The sequence below is a fragment of the Denticeps clupeoides genome, chromosome 8, assembly GCF_900700375.1.
Source record: "Denticeps clupeoides chromosome 8, fDenClu1.1, whole genome shotgun sequence".
Taxonomy (NCBI): domain Eukaryota; kingdom Metazoa; phylum Chordata; class Actinopteri; order Clupeiformes; family Denticipitidae; genus Denticeps; species Denticeps clupeoides.
Window position 1 is genome coordinate 20,309,855 of NC_041714.1, and position 24,086 is coordinate 20,333,940.

The window sequence follows — 24,086 nt, forward strand, 5'->3', positions numbered from 1 at the left end:
AATTAAAATATGAAAAAAACATGCTTTTAGATTCTATCCATTTACAGCATTTACCAGACGCCCTTATCCAGAGCGACTTACAATCAGTAGTTAACCAGTAGTAGTGGTTAGAAGTTTACTTGACATCTGGGGTTTCTTGTGTCCTGCGCAATTGCCCACCATCATCCTGGAAGACGTCTCTCGGGACGTTTCCTCACACGATGTCACTCACAGTCACTTGGTATGTTTTAGGTAGGTGTGGAATGAATGGAGGACTTTAAGGCACCAGAAATGGCATCGTGAGTCACGGCGCCTGCTTTCATTCATACTGCACATACCCTCCCGATCGCTAAGCATGCTGGGAAGAGGACAGTGTGCCCAGTCTAAACGATGAGACAGTGTTATTTGATTGGAACCCCGAGTGCCAGAGCCCCCCACGAACCATGTTCCTTGGCGCTCTGAGTAATCCTGCGCCCCCCCCACCCTTCTTTTTTAAACCAGAGCTGATTTATGTGCAGCGTGTGGACGAGCCAGGTGGCCCATGGGCAGCTTTTCAGATGAGCTTCATAACCGTCCACCAGGATCAGGGACATGTCCACCCGCAAGTCTTCGTCCCTCACCCGCTGCTTGGGGAAGAGTGGTCCTAGAAGATCTAAATTGGGGTTTGGAGGGTGAAACGTGTTCCCCCCTAATTCCCACAGTCACCAACCCAAATGGAGAGAGCGCTAGAGGGGTCCGGCTTTGATCGGCCGCGTTAACGGCTCCAGGCGGAGACGTGTGAAAGAGCCGGCGTAACCTGACCTCTCGGAGGGGGCTACTTATGCACAGCATGTTCGATATGCGGCTTGTCCTGGTGTGTGTGTGTGTGTGTGAGAGAGAGAGAGAGAGAGAGAGAGAGAGAGAGGGCGTGCTCTGATCCCTCAGCTGTTGTCTACCTCTCAACCGCGTCCGTGCGCTCGAGTCCAGTGTTGCCTGCATCACCTTCGCTCCTCACCGCCTCCTCCTCCTTCTCTTCTTCTTGGCTTCCTCCTTCTGCTCTCTTTTTTTTCCCCTTCTTCTCTTCCTTTGCTGGAGGTATGGAGCTTCCTCGCAGAATGTGCAGAAAGCCGCTCAGTAAGTGGGAGGAAATGTGTGTGTGCTGTCCGCCGTGGGTTTAAACGGATTTGCAGGTTTTTTTTGTGTGTGTGTTTGTTGTGTGTTTGTGAACTTTACCCTGTAGCCCGAGCGCAATGCTGTCATATTTGGGCGTATGTTCTTTCTCGGCAATTAAATGCCGACTATTGCGCGCCCTCCCATGTTGGCGAAACATTTGAATGGTTGTCTGGTTTCCATGGGGACTGCCGAAGCTGAAGGGCAAAAAGAAGAAGATGAGATGCCGAGAGGGCTTATTAATATATCGTGCTTCAGATTGTCTGTGTGTCACCGTATTTCTGTTTGGCTGTCCACTTTGTGCTTCGCCATGTCTGTAGGGAAGTGATCAGCTGTTTTTACCGTTTTATCAACAGGTTGGAATCGGCGGTGTTTTTCACTTTACCTAGCCAACCTAATGTGATTTAATGATGATGGCGATATCACGTTAAAATGAAATAATCCCATGCTCTTGAATAAGAATGATGAAAGGGGAACCGCTCTGGTATTGCTGTGTTGTGTGTGTATGTGTGTTTGGTGTTATTGTACAGACGATGTCCAGAGACCCATTACCTTCACCCCCTCTGCAGTTCATCCCACTATGTCCTGCTCCTACACACCAGAGACAGGGCCTCAGGGTGTGTGTGTGTGTGTGTGTGTGTGTGTGTGTGTGTGTGTGTGTCAAGATGTGTGTGTGTCAAAATGAGAAATGAGGACGAACAGAATGGGCAGCCGGGCGAATGAGGCAGCGCTTCATACACACAGTACAGGCTGTCTCTCTCTCTCTCTCTCTCTCACACACACACACACACACACACACACACTCGGTTTGTTTCTTCTGTGCCCGCTATGCTCATCCTTATATGTACATCTGGAGCACTTCATACATTTTGGCCCGAAAGATATCAATCTCATCGGGAAAATGGCCGAGCATAAATTTACCCAGGACACACTATCTGACATCTGAGATCACTTCTAGTGGAGCTTAGAGGCGACTCGGCAATCCTCACCTCACCCAGGTTGAATTTCAGGGCGCTTTTTACGCCTTTTATGCCTTCCGTGGGCCATAATCGCTGTTAAATATCTGCATACAAAACTTTTGAAATAAAAGTACATGCATGTACCGCATAGCTAATCAGATTTCTTTGTTTCCTGCACATCTACAATTATAACTATAGTTTTATGTATATAATAATAATCTGGGCTTATTTTATTGAGTGCATTCCTCAGACCGTACTCTCTGCGATATTTCTCCAGAGCGCCAGCTGAGCTCTCCCATGGCCGGCTGCGTCAGGGCCTTGGGTTCCGGCTGTGTGATGACGGGCATCAGCAAAGAGCTGGTGGACCTCCGTCCCCTCGTCCAGTTTCCCGAGGAGATCGCCTCGGTGCTGACCGAGCAGGAGCTGCACTTGTACCGGCGGGTGCTGCCCCTCGACTACCTCACCTTCCTCACTCAGGACCTCGCGCTTCCCCACGGCAGCCGGCCGACCCCGCCCCTCGACGCCCCGACACACCCCCAGCTCCGGGCGTCGCTCTCTGCCCCCATCATGTCCGGCTGCAGGCAGCAGCCCAACACCGTGGAAGACCTGGTGTCCCGCTTCAACGAGGTGAGTCCCTTCAAATGCTGGCGTAGTGATCGCTGGCATTCGTTTCCAGGGTTCTCTGTTTTTATTGGCTCTCTGCAGCCCAAACTAAGCCGGGATTTAACCTGCTTCCTGTCAGACTCTGCAGATTAAAGACCTGCCTTCACTTGGAGTCACTTATCAAAAGCAAAATACTGGAATACATTGCACCACGCACATTTAGTCATGACTACAAATATTTCGTTCTGTCCGTTGCAAAAAGTGCACTCATTGTTATAAGGCATAATTCTCAACTATATACAGATTTATACAAATACAAATAAGTATCATACTGGTGACTCTTATACTCTTATACTCTAATATGCTCTTGAGGGCCATGCTGGGCTGGGTAGTGCTGAAGCCTCGCACCTCCAAGGTTGTGTGATCTGCTCGTGTCGTTGAGGGTTTCTTCTGGGTATGAGTGTGTGAGAGACCCATGGTTACCAGGGCTCCAGCGTCCACGACCCAGGCGTGTATTAAAATCGAGTTGGCAGAACTTTTGAAGCTATAACAGCTTCAACTCTTCTGGGAAGGCTTTCCACAAAGTGTGTGTGTTTATGAGAATGTTTGACCATTCTTCTAGACAAGCACTGGTGAGGTCATACACTGATGTTGGCTCACATTCTCTGCACTAATCATACCCGGTGTCTTTATGATCCTCGCTTTGTGCACTCGTTGGAATAGCAGTGGGACCACAAAGTTGGGAGCATGATATTGTCGAAAGAATTTCTTGGTGAACTGAAGCATTCTATCACTGTGCAGTGCTGGAATTCACTGATCTTCGCAGAGTGAAAGGTGGTTGGTTTATACATCTGTGGCCAAGGAAGCGCTGGAACACTGTGGCACATCTGAATTTGGAGGGGCATCCCAATACTGTTGGCAATATAGTCTATGAGTATTTATTTAAGTATATAACTGTTTATTAACCTTTATCTAATCTTGATGTTGATACATAAAAAGAGACAAGTATAATGAGGCCATATGGTGGGGCAGTGTCCTGGGGTGGGCTGAGTAACAGGACTGAGGGGTTATGGGAACTGGGTGAGAGTTAGAGGATTTGCAAAATTATAGAAATGTGATCAACGTTGGATCACACTGAAAAGGCATTACGTCAAAGGACTAAAAAAATTGGTAATCTTGTCTTGTCTTGTGCAGTAAAGCTGTAAATCTTGGTCTGAGCCAAGTTGAGGCTCAATTTTCCGGCCTATAGTACCTATTCTATGATTTGCTGCTTGTAAATTTGTTTCAGTGTTAGGTAAAACTGTTTTGCATGTTGTAAATTGGTTTTATTAAATGTTAATTTAATGTTCACCTTTGTCATGAGTTTTAATTATCAGGAGAGAAATACAAAAATGGCTAGCCTCTGTTTAAACTGTCATGCTCGGGTCGGGTCCGGCCTAACTTTTTAGGCCTGATTTTAGTGCTAGTGTGCACAACATGACCATGTTAGGGTGTGTACAACCACTGTCACTGTACGTGTTATGAAGTATAAGACATATCTACTGGCCTGCATACATACACTCGCTTCTCCTGCCAAAAGAGCCATCACAGCTCTGCCCAGAACAAGAGTGAGAGAGCAGAGGACAGGGAGTTAGGGAAAAAGGAATGAAGTTATATAGTCAAACATTACGGATATATTACAGTCTGCCATGCAATTTCATGAACTCAGTGTCAATTAATTCGGGGTGATCAACTTCATAGTTTATTTATTAAATGGTGGCTCTTAAATGATGATCCAAGTCAGTAAAGAATACTCGAATACACATACTACATACTACGGACATAGCCTTTCCTCATTGAAGTCTGCAAAATTGTCAGCAGCAGGAAATAAAGCTCTGTAATTGGGGTGGGCACGCTCTGGCCTCTTGCCAGCAAAAGGATTGTAATTTAAATATGAGGTGCATTTTGTGGATCAGATCACGGGGAATTAGGGAACTGGTGATGGAGTGTTGATTGTTCCCTTGAAAAGTGTCCATTAGGGAAGACGAAAGATTGCCAGCAGTACTGTGTGAGTGTGTCTAAACCAACTTGTTAATGCCACTGGCTCCGGCCTGGATGAACAGCCCAGCCCGAAACCTCGCGGCAATTCCTGGCACCAATGTCGCTCTGTCTGTATGTCAAACACTCACACACACATTCAGCATGGCCACACAAACATACACTTCCTTCCTATCAGATGATGGCTTTTATCATCTGCCAGGCAGACAACAACGTGTTCCTGTGAGCTTCTGTAACTGTCAGACGTACATGTCATTAGAAAGTTATGGTATTGCTCTTTTGACCTGTGAACTTTCCATGAGATTAACCCTGAGTTGCTTGACTGTCACTGTAACTACTGATTGCATGTCTCTCTGGATAAAGGCCGGAAATGTAAATATGACAATAATGGCGATGACGAAAGTGATGGAGAAATAAAATATGCATGCATAATCCATGCCTGCTCTCGCTAGTTTATTTGTCATGTCGATCTCACCCTTGAGAGCTTTTTAAATGTCCAGTCTCAGTGTTATGTAATTTTGTAAACAGATACCTAGCAAGAGCTATTTCCGGCCTAAGCCCTGCCATTTGTTGAACATGCTTGTGTGCATGTCTGTGTGTGTGTGTGTGTGTGTGTGTGTGGTTGTGGGGTCTGGTATCTTTGGCCAAAAAAGTGTTCATGGTGTTATCTCATAGTTTTTTAAGGAAAAGACACATGATATTATATATCACTTTTATCAGGCTTATTAATATTTCTCATTCTTATTTTACAAGCACAGGATGACGGATTTCTAGTAAACCAACAAATTCTTGTCCAAAGAAACTAATTTCAAAAACTGTTCTTGCTGATTTAGTTATTGATCTAGGAGACTTAAAGGGATCTAAAGTGACTTAAAGGGAGCCAAGATGTTTCCTCAATTCAGGAAGTGCTGAAAAAGGAAACATTTTAAAGGGATCAATCAAGAGACCTATGCAGAGAATGTGACAAACGTTCATATTTAAGTATGAACACACAGAAAGCACAACGACATTTAAAAAACACAACAACATTTCATAAAACATGTCAACATTTCAGAAAACAATGACATTTAAAAACATGACAACATTTCAGAAAACACGATGAAATTTAAAAACATGACAACATTTAAAAAACACAACATTTCAGAAAACACAAAGAAATTTAAAACCATGACAACATTTCAGAAAACACAATGAAATTTAAAAACATGACAACATTTCAGAAAACACAAAGAAATTTTAAAACATGACAACATTTAAAAAAACAAAACGACATTTGAGTAAACATGACAACATTTAAAAAAACAAGATGATATTTAAAACATGACAACATTTAAAAAACACAACATTTCAGAAAACATGACAACATTTCAGAAAACACAAAGAAATTTAAAAACATGACATTTCAGAAAACACAAAGAAATGTAAAACCATGACAACTTTTAAAAAACACAACATTTAAAAAACAAAACGACATTTGAGAAAACATGACAACATTTCAAAAAACAAGATGAAATTTAAAAACATGACAACATTTAAAAAACACAACATTTCAGAAAACATGACAACATTTAAAAAACATAACATTTCAGAAAACATGACAACATTTCAGAAAATGTTTCAGTCATAATTTGTGAGACTATTTAACATTAATACGAGTTCCCCGAGCCTGTCTATAATCCTGCAGTGGCTAGAAATGGTGATAGGTGTAAAGAGTGCTTTGGTCATTCTGCTTCTCCGTTCAGGTGGTCGGATCTGGAATTTGTCCCCTTATGTCATCGTAAGGGGAAAGGTTACCTCCCGTTTCTCATGCTTTTTCCACCTAAAGAGTTCCCCACGCCTTCACCTAAAAAATTATCCACCAATCGTCACGTGAGACTCTGAAGAACCAGTAGGTTAATTTTATTTTTTCTGGAAAAATGCAGACATGACCTGTGTTTGTGGCTGGTGAACAGTGTTGATGACGTCATTTCCGGGAATGCCAATCCAGCTTCTATTGGCTGCTCTCCTCCTCGTCCCGCCTCTCTCCTCCTCATTAGCATTTAAAGCTACAGACACCGAAACAGCGTGTCGCGGGGAAGTCTCATTGTGTGACTGGATCAAAGTGGCTGTATTTCTGCACCATGGCTGAATCTTGAAAAGAGACTTCAGATACAGTATTAGAGGACCAATAAGACTGATATAAAAGCAAAAACAAAATTCACCTTTCTTAATAACACTATATTATGTATCACAGTGACTGTGGCTTTCACTTCAAAATAAAGTCTAAAATGTAAAAATATAAAGGTTGCATTAGAGCTGTCTTTAATTGCCATTTTTGTATGATATCATGTGGGTGGGCTTTTCCCCCATTGGGTGGTATGGTAGTCTAGGTGACAGCTAGGTGACTTTGGTTTGCCTCCCCACCATGGAGGTCTCTGTGTGGAGAAACACATCGTCCCTTCTTTGTTTGTATTAACCTATGATGGACTGGAGCTCTTTCCAGGGACTGATTACTAAGACAGACTCCAGATACCCCACTTTAAAAAGTGGGCTTTAAAAAGCTCATTTATTGTGATTTTTATTGATTCTACTTTGTTCCGTTCAACACGTACACTTTGCCCCTCGTTTGGCAAAAAAAATTAAGTGACTCAGGCTCTTTCCTGTCCATTTCCATTCCATATTTTTTTTTGGAATATTAATTTATTGCCTGGAGCTCCAATCCTGGATCTCTTTACTTTTTTCAACATAATTTCCAGCTCGTTCTTTACCTGGACCACTTGTTGTGGAACAGTACCAAGCCGTGCAAGCCGTACATTTCTCTCCCAGCCACTCTGTCTGTCTCACATGTTTGCCTCTCGACGTTGTGTTGACAGAGCGAGAAACACACACACACACACACACACACACACACACACACACACACAGACACCCATTCAGGCAGGACGTTTGTTTTCCTTTGCCGCTGTGGACTGGCAGCTCAGACTGGGCCGTCAGTCGGATGTGCTGGACTTGGTTTCCATCAGACTCCGCCCGAGTTGCACTGACATGGGTTTGTTTTTCCATTTGCGATGCTTGGCGAAGCTTTCTGAAAATACCATTATCAAGTCAGATTCGATTTAGCAGCTGTTCACTTGCACTTATCGGCGCCGGCCTGTGTGACAGGAGTGGACGTGAGTCATAAAAATGACATGGCGTTGTTGTGTTTCACACAGCGGTGAGTTACTGATGATGACATGTCACTCCATTTACATTTACATCATTTATCAGATGCCATTTACATTCAGTAGATACAGGGACAGTCCCACTGGAAACACTCAGGATTAACTGTCTTTATCAGGGACACAGTGGTAGTAAGTGGGGTTTGAACCCGGGAATTTGCGGTCTTCTGGTTCACAGGCAAGTGTCTTATCCTCTACCTTCTATGTAGACATTACATAACAATTTACTATACTTAATAAATTCCTTCTTTGGTAAAAAAAAAAAAAACGAAATGTACTTCTTCCTGACTGGAACTATTGGAATTCCTGTATAAGTGAGCACACCCATAGAACCATGTCTGGTCTGGAGCTCTCAGCTGACCACAGGTCTCTTTTGTGGGCCTGACAGGTGAGCTCATGGGTGACCTGGCTGATCCTGACTGCAGGATCAATGGAGGAGAAGAGGGAGGTGTTCTCCTACCTGGTTCACACGGCCAGGTGTTGCTGGAACATGGGGAACTACAATGCAGTAATGGAGTTCCTAGCTGGACTCAGGTGATGCATTTAAGAGAAACCGATAAGACTTCTTAAAACAAATTGGTGAAATCTCTTCTCTTTGGGGGCAGTTCAGTAAAAAAAATGACAAATTCCATTTCTCAGGTCTCGTAAAGTGCTGAAGATGTGGCAGTTCATGTATCAGTCGGACATCGAGATCCTGCGACGGTTGAAGGATGCCATGGCGCAGCACGAGACGTGCGCGGAGTACCGCAGGGCACTGAGCCGGGCCCGCAACTTCCCTGGATGCAGAGTGGTGCCGTTCTGTGGGGTGTTCCTCAAAGAGCTCGCCAACACCCTGGAGGGCACCGCCAGTCTGATCAGCCTGCGGCCGCGAGACAATTCTGTCGAGGTATTACTAATCTAGGAGTAAAGGTGGATGCTGGCCTCAAGTTTGACTGCCAGATCAGGGCTTCTTCCAGTTGAGACAGTTGGCTAAAATAAACCCAGTTCATTCTGAACAGTAATGAGACTGTAATATATATATACACACACACACACACACACATACATACATACATACATAAACATACATATATACATACATATACATTTACAGTATTTTATCAGACGCCCTTATCCAGAGCGACTTACAATCATAAATATATATAAAAAAAACATACATATGTTTTAGCACTTCGGGCCCTATGAAGTTATGTTAAATTGTTGAAAGGCGTGGCCTGATTAGAAACCATTATTGTTCGAATGCCCTTCTATGTTTAGTTAGATTCATTTATTTGATCATTACATATATACTGTTACTTAGTAATTGACTCAGTCATTTATTTATTCCCCTGTAACTTTAGTTTGTCGCAGACTACAGTGGCCAGGATCACTTTCTACAGAGGGCGGGGCCTGATGGTTTGACCAATCATGAGAAGGAGGCAACCGTTAGCAACATCTTGCAGACCATCCGCAGCTGTCACCGCAGTCTGGAGGTGGACGAGGGGGAGGAGCCAGGCACCGACAGGAACCCGCCCTCAAGGCAGAGCTCCTTCAAGGACTGCAACCGTAATCTGTAAGCAAACAACAGGAGGGTGATGCAGATGGGTGTCTGTCTCTCGCTTCACCTCTACCGGTTTCTGAGGGTTTTTTTTATTTATGATATTGGGTTTTCCAGATAATTCAGATGAAATGAGACAGGAAAGTGTGTCCGATCTTAAATTTAAAGTGCAGCTGGCTTATTTACCTCATAGGTAATGAATACTTCATAACTTAATAAAGTGCCTGCGGTCATTCAAAATATTCATTCTGCAGTCTGTGATATTTTAAGAAATCCTATAGGGTGGACAAGGTAGGATGAGATTTTTATTTAAACATTGTGAATTAAGTACTCTGGTTGAATAAGAGCCACAGTTAAGCAAATTATATTTTTAAGGCTTAAATTTTTTACATCAGAATGCTGTTTTCTGCATTCTGCAAATATTTTCTTTACTATATAAAGAGTTTTAAATAGAGAAAAAATGTGTGTGTGGAGGGGGTATTTTCAAGCTCTTCACCTTGATCAGTTAGTTAAAATGTTCCTGTGTGTTCCTTTCCAGTGTGTCCTGTGTGTTGATGTATTTTTATTGTTGTTGTCTTTGGCAAAAGTTGTCAGGACCATTATTCTCATTATTAAATTTTCTTTTACATCATCATTTTTGTCTTTCCACGTCGTCTTCCTAGTTCACAGTCATTCAGGAGCACTACTGAACCAAAACGAGTGCAGTAAGTCACGCACAAAGACATGCGGCACGAGACACGCACATGCACACACAAAATAAAAATTCATTCATTTCAGCCACAATGTGCCGCACTTTTGTGATGCATGTATGTATGTCGTGATGTTTAACCAAATGCAGGAATCTGGACTGCGCTGTGTGACGTCCGCCCCGGGTGTGTGTTTAAATCAGACGTAAAGGATGGACTCCTTTATGTGACTTTGGTCAAACGGAGGGGGCACTTGTATACAATCATGGAAAATTCTGTCTTTGTTTCACTAATCACGTGGCTACGTGTATATGCATATACTCTGGCCGGCGATGTGGTATGCATAAGTGAAATTTTGTGTGCATGCTGAAACCAAACCACATGCATCCAAAATACCTCGATCAGCACGTCATGTTGATTTTTGATGCCAGTTATAGCTGGCATTATAGCTTATAGCCATATAGCTGTAGTTCATCTGTACACATATTTGTGTTTGGACAGGTTCATAGTGGGAGACCTCTCCGATTCCGAAACCGACCTATCAGAGCAGCCCAGGGCGGAGACAGAGTTCCAGGGTGTGGAGGAAACGCAAAGGCCATTCAGCCATGGGACCGAACTCGTCCCCTGGTACATCCTGTCTATCCGCGCCGACGTCCACCAGTTCCTTCTGCATGGGGCCACGGTGATCCATTACGAGCAGGACACCCACCAGACGGCCCGATGCCTGTTGCGTCTGGAGCCTGACAACTGTTTCATGACCTGGACCAAGATCCACAGTGGCTCTGTCTCCAGCAGCCGCCAGGACTTCACCCACGTCAGGCCGCAGTGGTGCGGGCAGGCGGTGCTGAATGGCCTGGCTGACGGATTCCTGGACATGGCGTTGGCGAAGGCGGTGTTTCTTGGCCACCCCGGGGCGGATGTGCAGAGCGTGTGTCTTCAGAATAAGCTGCCTCTGGGACTGTGCGTGCAGGACAGCTCCCTGACTCTGCTGTATGGGACACACACCACTGATAACCGGCTACTGCACTTTGTTGGGCCGCAGAACACCATCCGCACGCTGCATGAAGGCCTGAGCGAACTTCTCAGCGCCCTCCGGAGGATGCAGAGGTTTCCAGACCAGCGATTACAGTGGCTCCGGAGGCAATATGTCAACCTCTACCAGGTACTACCAGGAAGCTTAAAGGGCCGGGTGTGGTACTAACCTAGTGGGTTTGACACTCACCTATGTGCTTGCTTCGGCTGTGCATATACTAAAGTTGGATCGATACAGAGAAGATTAGCATGGCCTCTGCGAAAGGATGACACGTAAATCCATGAAGTGTTCCATATTTTGGGCCAGCGGTGGCCTAGCGGTTAAGGAAGCAGCCCCATAATCAGAAGTTTGCCGCCAAGGTGCCATTGAGGTGCCACCGAGCAAAGCGCCGTCCCCACACACTGCTCCCCGGGCGCCTGTCAGGGCTGCCCACTGCTCACCAAGGGTGATGGTTAAAAGCAGAGGACACATTTCTTGTGTTAGCGTGTGCTGTGCTGCAGTGTTTCACAATGACAATCACTTCACTTTCACTTTTCACTTTCACTACAAACCAGAAGACCACAAAGTCACAGGTTCAAACTCCCTTAAGAGCAAGACACTTAACCTTGAGTGTATTCAGGGGGACTGTCCCTGTAACTACTGATCTGGATAAGGGCATCTGATAAATGCTGTAGCTGTAAATGTAAGAATTCAGGGCATGAGAAGCACATATGGCCAGCATTTACAGTTCCACTTCAAAAACCAGGGGCAGAACCTTTAACATGACTGTCGTGTCTTCAACATGCCAGCCCTTTACTCCATGCAAGAAGATCAAGAACAAAATTACAGTAACTCGTGAAAGTGAAGTGATTGTCTTTCTGATGCACAGCAAACACAGTGCACAGTGCACAAAACGAAATGTGTCCTCTGCATTTTAACCATCACCCTTGGTGAGCAGTGGGCAGCCATGACAGGCGCCCAGGGGAGCAGTGTGTAGGGACAGTGCCTTGCTCAGTGGCACCTCCGATTACGGGGTTGTTTCCTTACCCGCTAAGCCACCACTGCTCCTGTTACATAGTGGTATAGTGTAATAACTAGTAGTAATAGTGGATTAATGGAATTAAAAAGACACTTCAAGCCAATGTTAGCTGGTTGGCATGCTAGTATCAGTCAATATCTAACAAAAAAAGAAATAAAATAATATAAGTACAGTCACATTTATTGCATAATTATATTTGAAACAGCAATTTACTTCAAGCTCAGACATAAAACTGTAATAAAGAAAATATTTTTTTCCATAAATGTACAATTGGGAAAAAATGTTAATGTACTCTTAATGTACTGTGGTGCGCGCCTCTCATGTAGGAGGATGGAAGGTACGAGGGGCCGACGTTAGCCCAGGCCGTCGAGCTGTTCGGAGGCCGCCGCTGGACCAGCCCTCTCAGCATGACAGCCAATCAAAAGGGCAGCAGTACTGCACCAGCGTCCAATCAGAAGAGCGGCTCGTTGATCATGAATGCCAATAAGAAGAAGAAGAAAGCGCTGATGCGAGTGAGCAATGGGGATTTGCAGGGGGATTTAAAGTCCACTTTGCTCGAGTGGAGCACTTGAAATGGGTCTAAATGCTTTCTGCTCTAAAAGCGTGTGTGTGTGTGTGTTTTTGTGTGTGTGTGACAGGGGGACAGTGGAGATGCCACAGATGATGAAATGTCTTTCAGGAAGGTGAAGAACAGTCGAGAGATTCTGGGCCGGAGTGGGTCAGACCCCTCCGACAGCGTGGACCAGGATGAACTAGGTTAGACACATGGCAAGACACAGAGAAATCCTTCCTGGATATTTATAGTTTGCAGCGACAGTACCCTGCAGTGTGTGTGCGTGTGTGTGTGCGTGTGCGTGTGCTGTTATGTAGATGACACCAGCTCGTTTGGCCTACCTGGACCTTTCGCCTTGTCTGTCAGTAAGGCACTTCCCCTCAGTGCCTCTTCCTCATCAACATCCTCCTCTTCATCATCCAACAACAGTCTATCTGCATCAACAAATACAGGGTAACACACTCACACAGACACACACCTGCATTCACGCAGTCACCCTTATGTTGAACCTGAACATAGATTTTTTTTTCATTCTGGTCGCCATAGAAACTGGTCAGGACGTGTGCTGTCAGGGCGGGGGAAGAGTTCCCTCAAAAGCTTTCAGAACCTCATGGGATCGGATTCGACCATGAGCTTTGCCGAGTTTGTGGAGCTCTTCAAATCCTTCAGGTGAGCTGCGGAGAGAAGATAAAGCGAGTTCTGCGTACCGCATTCGAAAACACAGACAGGCATATATTTATGACTGAAACTGTGACTGGACTGTGCAGATGGTGGTCAGAAACCAGTTCTAGTGCTTCTCACCTGTATATTTTTGTGACAACCACTTTCCTGCTGCATCTGTCCTACATCAAACTAACAAAGCACATCCTCTTCTTTTTTCTGCAAGTTACAAAATTCATGGCTCTGCAGACAAGGTTTAAAAAAATACTGTACATCCTAAACAACTCTTCATTGTGTCAAAATGAGCTTAACCTTTAAATAGGCATCATGCAACAGGATATACAATTTAGCTGCTACTAGGAACAATTTGAAATCAATTTGTTTAAATAATAGGAACAAATCTAACTAGGGAAATTGTGATTAAGCTTAAGGCAAGGAATGCTACTGTGTTTGGTTTAGCTCCTGTGTGGGGACCTATAACACGGATGCAAAATTCATTCTAGCCAAAAGTGACATGCAGTTTTTGGTCATAAGAATTTATTGCAAAAAGAATAAATTGCAATTTATTTTTGGTAACAACAGAAAAATGTTAACTGTGTTAATTCTAGTTCTCACAACCTGTGTGTGTGTGTGTGTGTGTGCGCGTGTGTGCGCGTGTGTTCAGTGTTCGCAGTCGTAAAGACCTGAAGGAGCTTTTTGATGCTCATGCTGTGCCGTGTAGTCGCTCAGCCACCGAATCTGCACCGCTCTACACCAACCTCAGGGTTGACGACAAACTGACCAACCAACAGCCTGACCTGGGTGAGCATGTCTCTCTCTCTCTCAGTCTCTTTAAATGTCAATGAAAAGATCCTACAGTCTTGTGCTGGCTGTTCTTGTAAGCGAAGGCTCACCGGACCGTGTCTGTGACCTCCATCAGACCTGCTGACACGTAACGGAGCGGACCTGGGGGTGTCCCTGCGTGCACAGGGGCCGGTGACTGACGGCCAGAGGCAGATCTGGGACGCCATTGCCGCCTCCAGCATTATGAGCAATGGTACAGGCGTGGAGAGCGCCTCGCTCGGGACGCAGGCCTGGGGCATCAGCCAGCTCAACGCGTTCATGGTCAACTACCAGAGAGAACATCACACGTATGACCAGACACTCAGCATCATACAGGTGCATGAAGACACGTTCGTTTCAGCTTGTAGTCCACGTGCGGGTCTAAATCAATCTCATCATTGATGCAGTGAAGGCCTGATCTGAATACAGCGGCACTCCAGGTTCGAGTTCGGCCTCGTTCACACGTTCAAAATGAGCACCCTCTGAACTCCATACATGTTTTAGCCACACTTTGAAGAGTTCGATTGACGCTGTTTAACGTTTCTCTGGGTTTTGGTAGAAATTGATGCCAAGAAGGCGTGGCATGTCATGCTTATTTAGCATCATTTGAACGTGCAGCAGACCAAATTCTGGTGCGCCCATGTGGATGCTTTGAAAAGCATCAGCGTTCATTCCGTGCTCACCTTATGCCACAAATGACCGAAAAAGGGTTCAGACATCCGTATTTTCGAGGCCTTAACTCTCATCTCACATATTTGAAAATATATAGTACAGGCCAAAAGTTTGGACACACCTTCTCATTCAATGTGTTTTCTGTATTTTCACGACCATTTATGTTGGTAGATTCTCACTGAAGGCATCAAAACTATGAATGAACACATGTGGAGTTATGTACTTAACAAAAAAAGGTGAAATAACTGAAAACATTTTCATTCATAGTTGGACACAGAGAAGGTGTGTCCAAACTTTTGGTCTGTACTGTATTTGAAAATGAAATGTGAAGAAATTAAGAAAAATTGATGGGACGCATCATGATGCATCGATAATGGGTGCATTGATAATCGTAATCAAATCGTGACCCCAGTGAAGTCCACCCCTCTGGTGTGTAGTGACCTGCTGATGGGCTCACGTATGGCTTCCCTTTACAGAAGTTCGAGCCATGTGCCAGCATGAGACAGATGGGCTGGATGTCCTTCGAGGGCTTCGCCAGGTTGGTAGAAATGCAGGAACACATCAGAGGCGACATGCCTCTTTACAACCTTTTCGCATCTGCTTTCCAGGTTTTTGATGGATAAGGATAACTTTGCATCCAAACTGGAGGAAGCCCAGGTGAACGTGGAGAACCTGCAGTACCCGCTGTCATATTACTACATCGAGTCCTCGCATAACACATACCTCACTGGACACCAGCTGAAAGGAGAGTCTTCGGTCGAGCTCTACAGCCAGGTGAGGTCATCCTCGGGTCAAATTCGACTCCCAACGTCCATGCATGAGTCCATGCATGAGTCCATGCGGCGTTTCAAACTCGGCCTGCTTTTGTGTGTGTGTGTGTGTGTGTGTGTGTTTGTGTGCATTTTCAGGTGCTGCTTCAAGGCTGCAGAAGTGTGGAGCTGGACTGTTGGGACGGGGACGATGGCATGCCAATCATCTACCATGGCCACACCCTCACCACACGGATACCTTTTAAAGTAAGCGGCCCATGCACGGATGTGTATGTTCAGTCTGTGTGTGCAAAGGCTTCACCGTTTACAGTGAAAAGAGCTAAAAGCAGTTTGAAGAGGACTTTCCTCCTTTTCCCCCTATCTCAGGATGTGGTGGAGGCTGTGAACCGCTCTGCATTTGTGACCTCCGACCTCCCGGTCATCCTGTCTATAGAAAACCACTGCTCTCTGCCACAGCAGCGCAAGATGGCAGAGATATTCAAGGTATAAGCTACAGTTAATGAATTAAAATCTGTGAAAATAAGGTCTTATGGTACATTGCCCAACCCTACTAGTCACGCATAGTGAAGAACACATTTCATTTACAACATATCCAGAAGATTTGTATTGATTAGAATGGTAAAGGTAAGGGCCCAGTCTCTGCTAATTAGACCTAGCTGGTTCCATGTGGCCATGTGGACATCTGGTCCTATCATTCCATTCAGCAGGTAAACACCCGGCACAATTGTACAGTCAATCGAAGGTTGACTTTATTCTCATCAGCTGGCACATATGCTGTGCTCCCCACCTGCAGACAGTGTTTGGAGACAAACTGGTGACCAAGTTCCTGTTTGAAAGCGATTTCTCGGACGACCCTCTGCTCCCATCGCCATGGCAACTGCGGGGGAAGATCCTGCTCAAAAACAAGAAGCTGAAAGCCCACCAGGCTCCGGTGGACATCCTCAAACAGAAGGCCAGTCCTCTAACGTCACACCCTGCTTTAGTCCGGCCGCTGGAAGGCTGTTTAAACAGAGCGTCGGTCTGTGTACCAATTAGTTGCCGTCTGTTTGCACTGGCAGCTGTCTAGGTAGGCAGCATTTTAAATAAAATGAACATTCCTGTCCCTTTGCAAGAAATAACAGGATCGTTCAAAATACTGAAGCTGTCAGGCTCTGAGTTTTTTCAGAGTTCCCGTTGCCATTTTATCTGGCCGAAAAGCTGCAAAAACTGTCAGAACTGCAGTGGCAATAAATATGCAAATACTAATACTAATCTAGGTCCTTGAGACCTAGAATACTGCTGGTCTCTTTCAACATGAACAAAATTACCATCCAGGTAATGTTTCTTAGAGGTCATTCTGACTAAATAATTATGTCTTTCTCTCTCTCTCTCCTTCTGCTCCAGGCTCATCAGCTGGCATATATGCAGGCCCAGGCCAGTAATGGCCCGGTGGCGGGCAGCTCCCCTGGCGCCAATGAGGATGAAGACGAGGAGGAGGATGAATATGACTACGATTATGAGTCTTTGTCAGATGGTACGAATAGGTGTAGTGAGAGGAGAATGTGCAGTGCACATTATACTCAGAATACAACACTCAATGGCTTTTACAAAGATAAAAAAAATATATTTTTAAGTAACCACAGCAATCTCTTCTCTTCCCATCGCCTATTTCCTTTAGTTGTCCTCTTCTCTCTGTACAGGTTAATTCTTCTAACACGTGTAGAACATGTTGCCTGTTGCCACTGCTGTCTGATTTAATCGCTGTGCCTGGAAGAGAAGGATCCTCTGTAACACTGTGCATCAATGCGCCTGTCTCTCTCTCTCTCTCTCTCTCTCTCTCCTTCCCCGTCTCTGGCCTGTGCTCCCTGTAGCCGACGTCCTCATTGCTTCACCTGCTTTGTGTGGCCGTGAAGGTAAAAACCTGGACGTGAAGCTGCTGGCCAGCCCCACTGCATGCTTTGTTCTTTGTTCCCTCCCCGTGCCGATGCACTTCCAGAATTCCGGTGCTTTGCGTGATAATTCCGTTAGCTTTGCTCACATGGGCTGTCGGTTTTAAACAAACACGCGCACTCGTGGGCCGCTCCTCCCTAAATTCCCTGGCCGCACTCCAGGCGTGTTCACACAGTGCTGGAGCAGCTGGCTTGTGTCGGACCGTGTGCCGTGCTGTGTGTAGTAGGAAGACTCCGAGTGCTGGGGAAAACCGACCGGCGGTGGGGGGAAAATCCCCATACGGCCATGGTGGAGTCAAGGGTCAAGAGCCAGAAAGTGTACCCGGGGTGAATGCCGTTGGCTGCGCATTTTTTCCTCTCCTCGCATTCTGACACTTGCACATGATCACAGTAGGAGGGTAAAGAAAAATATCAGCAGTACAAACAGGAGCTGGTTAGAAATACGAATCCTTCTGAATCCTTTCATTAATATTGTAATGGTTGGCACAGTGAGTCAATTTCTATTATTCGTCTTTAAACCATGAATTTCTGGTGTCTTGTCAGCATTTACTTTACTGCCTGACCTGGCATACTTAAAAATTAAATTGCATACAGCTGAATGGTTTGGACATAGAATGTCAAAAACAGACACTAATAAAACACAGGTTATTACTTGAACTACAGTATATTGCCTCTGAATACATTATTAGAGAAAAAGTTAATTGAGATTCTTAGACAATAAGTTATTCTAGGTTAATGCAGGAATTGATTTTGTCATTGTGATTCACTGTTGTGGCACACAACAAAATGTGTCCCCTGCTTTTAACCATCACCATAAGTGAGCAGTGGGCAGCCATGAAGGCGCCTGGGGAGCAGTGTGTGGGGACGGTGCCTTGATCAAGGGGACCTCAGTGGGACCTTGGCAGTTTGGGATTTGAACCTGCAACCATTCAATTACAAGTTTGAATCCTTACCCGCTAGGCCACTGCCCAATTATTATAAAGTCAAGAAGAGAGGGAGCTAGTAGGCATGATTATTTAATAATGGAAAGCTGTGTCGCAAAGTGTGTTTTATGTTTTTCCACCTATAATTTTTTTATCCTACAAAGTGGGCAGGGGGAGCAGTGGGGCTCTGGAGGTCACCTTCAGCTGTGTATGCTAAGTGATCTCTGTAGATAACTTGCACTGCATTGATCAAGGACCCTGCAGGTCGACTTTTATTATATGTGAAGAGAGCCCTGGTAGACAACGCTGATTGAATTTGAATGGCCAAGTTGCAAAGTAAATGCAGATGGCCCTGAAGGGGCCTGGCAGTTAACCTGTGTTAGATATGCTGACTTGTATAGTTAATGAAAGAAAGTGAAGTGATTATCGTAGTGAGACACTGCAGCACAGCTCACAGTGACACAATGACACAATGAGTGTCCTGAGCACTTTAAAGATGTTAAAGTGAAGTGATTGTCACATGTGATACAAATCGGCTGATATGGCCCATAAATAACCATCAAATAACCATTTACCCTAAGGTCCTGGCCCCACTGGATCTGTCCACAATCCAGCAGTGCCAACAAGCACTCATCCCCAGAGAGAAACAGTGAGATGTCTGCAGTGGTATAAATACCCTCAAGGATAAATAGGGCGGCCCGCGTCATCACTGCTGTGTTCTGTGGGAGGTCGTGACCCCTGCGGGTGGTAGAGACTGGAAGAAATGTGGGGCCAGCTGGATTCTCAGGAGCTGGACCTCGGCTGCCCACCACGTCGCATAATCAAAGAACAAGCTGAGGAAGTTCAAATGCTTGAGCTCTTGAGCTGAGGGTGGGTTGGGGATAATATAGTTGTTTCTGCCAGCCTGTCTTAATTCTAGTTTTAGTCTAGTCTTTGCCTCAAACCCTCATTTCAGTTTTTATTAGTCTTAGTCACATCCAGACTAATTTTAGTCTGGTCAAGTTTCAGTCGACTTAAGGTCTGAGCATTTTAGTCTTATTTTTGTCAGAATTAACTATGACTATTTTAGTCTAGTTTGAGTTGCACATTAGTCATTTTTTTTAGTAATGCAATTCTATTTAACCCAGTCAATATATTACAAGTACCGAGTAGAACAGACAAAAACTACATTTTCTTTTAGTCAAACCCACTTCATAATTAAAACAAGCTTATCTTGCTGTTATATAATTATCACCTTATAGACTCAAGAATACACTACATCCGTTTCAGACATGGAAGATTCGTTTTTTTTAATCCACGTCATTGCTGCCAAAGATCGCTTCGTCTTATTCCCCCAGTCATCAGCTAACCCACATAACCCACCAAACATAAAAATAACATGAAAATATGCATAACATACTGCATAAAAATAACACAGTTTGTCCACGAAAATGACGTGTCAAGAATATTGTGTCAAAAATTCCATCAACAGGCAACAGGCAACATGTTCTACAGACAAAAACTACATTTTCTTTTAGTCAAACCCACTTCATAATTAAAACAAGCTTATCTTGCTGTTATATAATTATCACCTTATAGACTCAAGAATACACTACATCCGTTTCAGACATGGAAGATTCGTTTTTTTTAATCCACGTCATTGCTGCCAAAGATCGCTTCGTCTTATTCCCCCAGTCATCAGCTAACCCACATAACCCACCAAACATAAAAATAACATGAAAATATGCATAACATACTGCATAAAAATAACACAGTTTGTCCACGAAAATGACGTGTCAAGAATATTGTGTCAAAAATTCCATCAACGAAAACACCAGTAGTTGGGGTTACGGGGCATGGGGGCTTTGTGGTGGACCGTTGTCATGTGTGTGTGTGTGTGTGTGTGTCACATGCAAGCATGGTGATGTGTTATGTTTGTGTTGTCCATTATGTTTGTGAATAATTATCAAGGTGCTGCTCTCTGTCGATGATTTACGTTGTGTATTGTGCTTATTATTATTTAGCTACTCTGAACAACCATGTTGATGCTGTTAAAGGTTTATTTTCATTAAAGATTTTAACATTTGTAGATAATATCCTGGAGGATCGTCCAGAGGGGAAACTGTCATCATCGGCCGAAAAGTTCCAATTTGACCTGAATGATGAGATCCCAAAGAGGGTAAAGAAAGGAGAGGGAGCCAATCAGACTAAAGGAAAGGTAATGAACCTTTCATTACTTCATGCACAAAAAATATACTGTCCTGTCTTTGTCCAATTGTTGTCCTGCCCTTGGTCTCCATTCAGATCTTCGACATGGACCTGGAAGAGGAGTTCAATCTCCCGCGCAGTAAGAAGGAGGGCCGGCAGATTGCGCAGGAACTCTCCGATCTCATCATCTACTGCCAGGCCGTCAAATTCCCAGGTCTGCACAGCGTCACCCTCATGTGAGCGTGTCCAAGGGCCGCCGCTTTGTGCGTGCTGGTCAGGCCTTTCCTCTCGCTCTGTTTATAAAGCCCAGGACAAACACAGAGTACGATAAGACGGACTTGAAGGTACAGCAGTGAGCGATGTTTATGTGATCTATCGAAGGTTTGTATGAGATATTTCAGCAGCGCTAGGACAGTTCCCACAACACCCATGACATACTTTATGCTACTATAGCAACACTGTGAATGAGTATTTAGTTAATATCAACAACTTACTTCCAAAAAAGTCCTATTTTCAGGCCATGGCTTAACATTTTCAGCTTTGTGTAAGATTTTTTATTTAAAATCTAAAAATGAAGTATTCAATAGAATGTGCTGCCAGACTGAATTGTGGGTCGGTCTCTTCATCTTGGTCATGGCAGAAAGTTCAATGATTTTTTTTTTGGAGTGGAACAAGCATCAGCCAATCAAACCAATTCATGCAATTTCTCAGAAATTCCACTCCTGTGCTCCCTGTTTGACGGCCACGCCACACGCCCACCCTCAAAAAAACCTGATGGATTTTTATTGGTTTTTGCCCATAACTTACCTGACATTTCCCCCTTCTGAGACGTGCACAATTGACTTCTCCAACCCTACAACTATAGAACTTATTATTATATCATCCCCAACCCTGCACTGACACCATTTGCAGGCTCACTCTACCCTGGAAGGGGGTCCCTCTCTGTATCACTCCTTCCCAAGGTTTCTTCCTCACTTTTTTTCTCTCTCCTAGAGTTTTTTTTGTGTGGAGTTTTTCCTTGTGTGCAGAAGGGTCAAGTGTGGGGGGTGTCAACTGTAGGGCCTGTCAAAGCCCATTGAGACATACTGTATGTGATTTTGGGCTATATAAGAAATAAATGTTGTTGTTGTTGTTGAGACGTGCAACATTATCATTACATGTTCTCTGTGTTGCCGTGTGGCTGCATGTGGCACAGGTCTGTCCACACTGAGTCCATCGGGATCCGCCAGAGGGAAAGACAGGAAGTGCCGGAAGTCTATCTTTGGGAACGCTCCAGGAAAAAGTGTCCCTGGAGAGCCTGTGATTCCCCTTACCCGCCCCCCAGGGAAAGGTACGCCCTTTTCTTCCTGCTCTTGCTATTTCCATGTCCCCTTCCATTTGTCCTCTGACTGTCCCTGTCAATCTACCTCTACCTCCCTCCCAGTAATTTACTGCCCGGTTTCGGGTCTCCTGCTCACAGCAGATGTTTATGAGCTGCCACGGTTTGCCAAAGTCCAGTTCTGACGAAGGACAGGACGCGGGCAGATAACGAGACTAAGTGGCTTTTCCTCGGAAATGTCACATCCTTTTAACCTTCCTTTGTCATCCTCACAGCCGTCTCCCAGCACAGGTTCACCGTCGTTCGCTCTGTTTATACATGAACTGTGCGTCGCTGTCCTGTTCCTATCTATTACATCGTTTACATTTGCCTTCATCTTTCATGCGCTAACTTCATACAATCATATTTGTTTTCCTTTTATGGCTTAAACCGAACACTCTCCAGTGAATCTCCGACGTTTACAAAAACTGAGCTGAAATTGTGTTGATGGTGAGATTGAAATTAGGACAAATAATGCAGAGAGATGTCTTATGGCTGAATACTGGAACTCAAGGGGACATATTTCAATGTCAGGTTGATTGTGCATTGGAAATTTTTTCCATGAATAAACACCGCAAAGATTAAAATATTTCTCCAACAATAGTGGAACTTGTTATGTAACCTTGTGGAAGGTCCTCTGAGGGTGGTAGTAGCAGCCTAGCGGGTGACACACTCGCCTATGAACCGGAAGACCCCGGTTCAAATCCCGCTTACTACCATCGTGTCCCTGAGCAAGGCTGAGCAAGAAGTTTTAGTTTTCCTCCGGCAATGTTCCAGTTTGTAAACCATATTGAGCTGTTTTTCCTCACAGGACTACTGGAGAGCTCTCGACTGAGTTGGGAGGAGTCTAGCTCACCTGTGTCTGGCCCCTCCCCCTCCCTGAGCTCGCTCATCCGGACGCCCAAGTGCTACCACGTCTCCTCTGTGAACGAGAACGCCGCCAAGCGCCTGTGCCGCCGCTACTCCCAGAAGCTGATCCAGCACAGCACCGCCCAGCTGCTGCGCACCTACCCGGCCGCCACCCGCATCGACTCCACCAACCCCAACCCCCTGCTCTTCTGGCTGCACGGCATCCAGCTGGTGGCGCTCAACTACCAGACCGATGGTCAGTACTGAACTCAGCGATGGCTGCTGGGCAGCTTTGCACTTTGCACCGTTTCATGTCCTTCATGTTCCAAAATGCTTTCCATAGACGAGACAGGTGGTCCTGGTGGCGTAGGGGCTAAGGAATTTCATGGCTGCTCACAGCTCACCAAGGGTGATGGTTAAATACAGAGGACGCATTTCGTTGTGTCACCGTGTGCTGTGCTTTCTGTGCTTCACAATGATGTCTTAAACAAGTCAAATCCATAATAACATTTGACTAGGTTGTAATTAGGGCTGTTGTGAAGATGAAGTCAGAGGATGCATCCAATTTGCATTCAGTTGCACTTGTCTCTCTGTGTAGTTTTATAGCACAATGTAGCCTGAACTATTTATTAATTCCATGCAAAATGTGCAATTAAGCTAACAAAAATTATGAACATTGACCCTGTAGAAAACTATAAAAAACCGACTTGCTTTAAGACTTCCCAACTTTTAGTTTTTTACAGTGTAGTTGTAATTATCACCGATACTGGACCTTTAACCTCTTAACACCCCAGGAATCAGCACCATAGACAGCTCCTCTGGTTTCTTCACATTTTATCAATGCGCTCACTTCATGGCGTCATATTCTCAGGCTAAGTGATGGCTCCTGGAGGTGTGAAAGGGTTAAAGAGTTCACTTTGTCTGAAATTTGCCCCACGGGAATGCACTCCTTCTCTCAGAACTCATATGGGAATGTGGACAGAGCTAAAAACACATTAAACCTTCTTTTTTTTTCCCGTCTTGTTTTGTTATTTCTACAAATGCACAAAGACTGGATTAACATCTTCTCCCTTTTTTCCATTATCTGTGCCAGCAGAACTTTCTCAGATAACACGGAGTCCAGATAACTGTCTCCCCTCTGTTCTCATCAATGAAAATTTTGTTAAT

The 24,086-nt window shown here is 44.7% G+C and overlaps 1 protein-coding gene and 1 non-coding gene across 8 annotated transcripts in view; both read left to right on the forward strand.

Moving 5' to 3' along the window:
• Window positions 1–919: 919 nt before the first annotated feature.
• The window catches only part of LOC114795261 (1-phosphatidylinositol 4,5-bisphosphate phosphodiesterase epsilon-1-like), a 28,708-nt gene continuing 5,541 nt past the window's right edge, over window positions 920–24,086 (forward strand). For 3 of the 7 annotated variants that reach the window (XM_028988236.1, XM_028988237.1, XM_028988241.1), the window contains exons 1-24: window positions 920–1,092; window positions 2,365–2,714; window positions 8,313–8,458; window positions 8,564–8,810; window positions 9,265–9,476; window positions 10,124–10,165; window positions 10,649–11,309; window positions 12,525–12,710; window positions 12,837–12,954; window positions 13,069–13,204; window positions 13,298–13,420; window positions 14,076–14,212; window positions 14,331–14,569; window positions 15,382–15,443; window positions 15,514–15,679; window positions 15,814–15,921; window positions 16,042–16,158; window positions 16,469–16,627; window positions 17,059–17,188; window positions 17,526–17,567; window positions 20,596–20,723; window positions 20,810–20,927; window positions 21,909–22,043; window positions 22,882–23,175. In XM_028988236.1, coding sequence (XP_028844069.1) covers window positions 1,056–1,092; window positions 2,365–2,714; window positions 8,313–8,458; window positions 8,564–8,810; window positions 9,265–9,476; window positions 10,124–10,165; window positions 10,649–11,309; window positions 12,525–12,710; window positions 12,837–12,954; window positions 13,069–13,204; window positions 13,298–13,420; window positions 14,076–14,212; window positions 14,331–14,569; window positions 15,382–15,443; window positions 15,514–15,679; window positions 15,814–15,921; window positions 16,042–16,158; window positions 16,469–16,627; window positions 17,059–17,188; window positions 17,526–17,567; window positions 20,596–20,723; window positions 20,810–20,927; window positions 21,909–22,043; window positions 22,882–23,175 — 4,093 coding nt within the window. In that variant the 5' untranslated portion in view covers window positions 920–1,055. The remainder of the gene's footprint in view (window positions 1,093–2,364; window positions 2,715–8,312; window positions 8,459–8,563; window positions 8,811–9,264; window positions 9,477–10,123; window positions 10,166–10,648; window positions 11,310–12,524; window positions 12,711–12,836; window positions 12,955–13,068; window positions 13,205–13,297; window positions 13,421–14,075; window positions 14,213–14,330; window positions 14,570–15,381; window positions 15,444–15,513; window positions 15,680–15,813; window positions 15,922–16,041; window positions 16,159–16,468; window positions 16,628–17,058; window positions 17,189–17,525; window positions 17,568–20,595; window positions 20,724–20,809; window positions 20,928–21,908; window positions 22,044–22,881; window positions 23,176–24,086) is intronic. The other 4 variants (XM_028988238.1, XM_028988240.1, XM_028988239.1 and 1 more) reach the window with 3 other exon arrangements.
• On the forward strand, window positions 11,376–11,480 carry LOC114796266 (U6 spliceosomal RNA). Its single transcript, XR_003750658.1, has one exon. It is a non-coding gene; the product is annotated as a U6 spliceosomal RNA (small nuclear RNA).